The 2,494-nt window shown below is 33.6% G+C and overlaps 1 protein-coding gene across 1 annotated transcript; it reads right to left on the bottom strand.

Annotated features, from left to right (window-relative positions):
* Nucleotides 1-839: 839 nt before the first annotated feature.
* On the bottom strand, nucleotides 840-2,494 carry LOC125187564. The gene is made up of 2 exons (XM_048084179.1): nucleotides 2,359-2,494; nucleotides 840-1,182 (listed from the first exon to the last, which is right to left on the bottom strand). The coding sequence occupies exons 1-2, from the start codon at nucleotides 2,399-2,401 to the stop codon at nucleotides 980-982; spliced, it is 246 nt and encodes an 81-aa protein (XP_047940136.1). The 5' UTR covers nucleotides 2,402-2,494; the 3' UTR covers nucleotides 840-979.

Genomic DNA, 2,494 nt, shown 5'->3' with positions numbered 1-2,494 from the left:
GAAAATAATTGTGTTATAGTTTGATAAAAAAGAAATGACTCACATTAATTAGGACAACACAAAAAATAATACAAGTAATTATAAACGGGTGAATACTTTTTCTTGAAGCTATGCGTGAAAGTGATCAAACCCTCACGCTCCAGTTATATAACCATTGTTTATAAAAAATAAACATACTACTACTCCATTCATTCATTGATTTTATTCTATAAAAATATAGAAATAAAAAGTAATTGGAGTAAATAAGAGATACATAGAAAGAAATGTGATTAAAGTATTAATAGTAGAGTAAGAAATCTACCTTATTCGAAAGAAAAAGTTGCTAAAAAGAAAAGACGTAAGTATTTTTTATGAGATAAAGCAAAATAAAAATAAAAAAAATCTATTTTTATAAACACCGAACATACATATGAATTTGGGAAATATTGAATACACTTTTTGCGATTTTACTAAAGCTGGATATGTTGTCAATGGCAAAACTAGTTATATTTATCATATTTCTTTATCATTCAAACTTGCACCTTTTGGGATAAATATTAAAATAAATCAAATTTAATCTACCTAAAATGAGTATTTTATATGGCGCTATGAATAAATTCCATCTGTCCGTGACAGATAGTAGTGGAGTAGTACTTCGCAATAACATACATATGAGTATATGACAAGCACCCACACAAATTATAAAATTATTTGACAGCAAACAAAAAGAACAAACAAATTTATTATTTATATTGATGCAATGTGAATTACTCTCCACCATTGACACCTTAATGTTGAAAAACATGGCCTGCCAAGAACTATCCATTAAATAACTCATACAATTCATCAAGAAATTCATCAACAAGGCCAAAACTCCAAATGCAGATTAGTCAACCAAATCCAAGAGATTCAAGCATAGAGCATCAAGGATACAAAACGATGTTACTCATCGAGGAGATGAAATAACTATCACCATTCCTATAATCAAGAAGCATCAGTACTATTTATTGGGGTGAACTACTGCTCCGACCACAGCTTCAACCTCTTCCTTCACGCGTTGAACAACACTTGGACCTTTGACTTCATCAACTGGAGTGTTCTGATCGATGTCATCGCTCTTTCCATGTGTCTCTTCCTTATGGACCCTTGACCCACTCTCATTCTTAGTCTCCCCGGTCACATTTGATCCTTTTGCGCCATTGTCTAATGCAAAGATAGGAACACTAATTGAATACTAATATCTAGGTCCCTTTCAAGAGATCATTTCATACATGTTTACCAGTGACAACAAATCAACTCTTTGTATATCAAAATGAATCCCAAGTCCAGTCTTAGCTCAATCCACTACTAATTCGGGCAAATTGCTAGTATTATAAAGTGTTGATAAGTACTCCCTCTATCCCACTAAAGATGACCCACTTTCCTTTTTGGTTTGTCCTAACCAAGATGACCCATTATTAAAAATGGAAACACATTTATCTCAACTTTATTCTCTCTCTCTCTCTCTTACTTTACACAAAAAATAAAGGTGCATAAAACTCCGTGCCGCCTGAGGAAGGGGTCATCTCCCTTGGGACGGAGGGAGTACTATGTATTCAGACGGTTGAGACGTATTCCTTTTTGGTAGACCCAATCTAAGTGAGACGTTTCCTTTTTTGGCAACAATCAACTCACTCCTCTCTCCTACTTTATCCTCTTCAAAATAAGTTCACTAAGCTTATTGATTAGTTGGAAACAAGTTGAACTATCGGTCTATCCCAGCCCGTGAGCATATAAATGAGACGAGGTTGAGCTTGGTAGTCGTCGTGTAAGTAGATATGATCTATGAGGCCAAATTATAGCTACAAGATAATACTACTCCTATTACACAGTATAATTTGTTGCAAACCTACAAAAATGTTTAAGCCATACTACAAGTTATTTAAACTTTAACATTGAACACTTAGATCATTGATACTAATCCAAATTTCAACCAACTCAAATATATAGCAATAATTAGCTCAGAACCATAAGCTCTCATCAAATTTTCAAAGACGACTATCTCAAGTTATGCAAAATCAACCCACGCTTATCATGAAAAGGTCGAATCTTTGACATCAGATACACTTTATTATACACAGAAGCCACAAAAATTGAAAGCGCTTATCATGAAAAAGTCGAATCTTTGACATCAGATACACTTTATACACGGAAGCCACAAAAATTACAAAAATTATGAAGCTGGGAAGGTACATAAACGCATAGCATACTGCATATATGAATCGGAAAAAAGGATAAAACTGAAGCGAATTTAATGTTAATAAGAAGAAAAACATGACAACGGAAAGCTTCACAATAAGAAAGTTAATGAATGGAGCATATTAAACCGAATACTCTTACGAGTCTGAGAAATTGGATTGTCGATCCCTTGTCGATCTGCCATAGATGTCCAATTGATTTGTGTTTTCTTTGAAAGAGGTGAATCTCTGATATTGCATCAGTGCATCTGCTTAGAATGAATGAGCATTAAAATATA

Source organism: Salvia hispanica, chromosome 5 (assembly GCF_023119035.1).
Source record: "Salvia hispanica cultivar TCC Black 2014 chromosome 5, UniMelb_Shisp_WGS_1.0, whole genome shotgun sequence".
In the NCBI taxonomy this organism is placed as follows: Eukaryota; Viridiplantae; Streptophyta; class Magnoliopsida; order Lamiales; family Lamiaceae; genus Salvia; species Salvia hispanica.
Note: the sequence above shows the minus strand (reverse complement) of the source record. Positions and strands in the feature narration are given on the sequence as shown.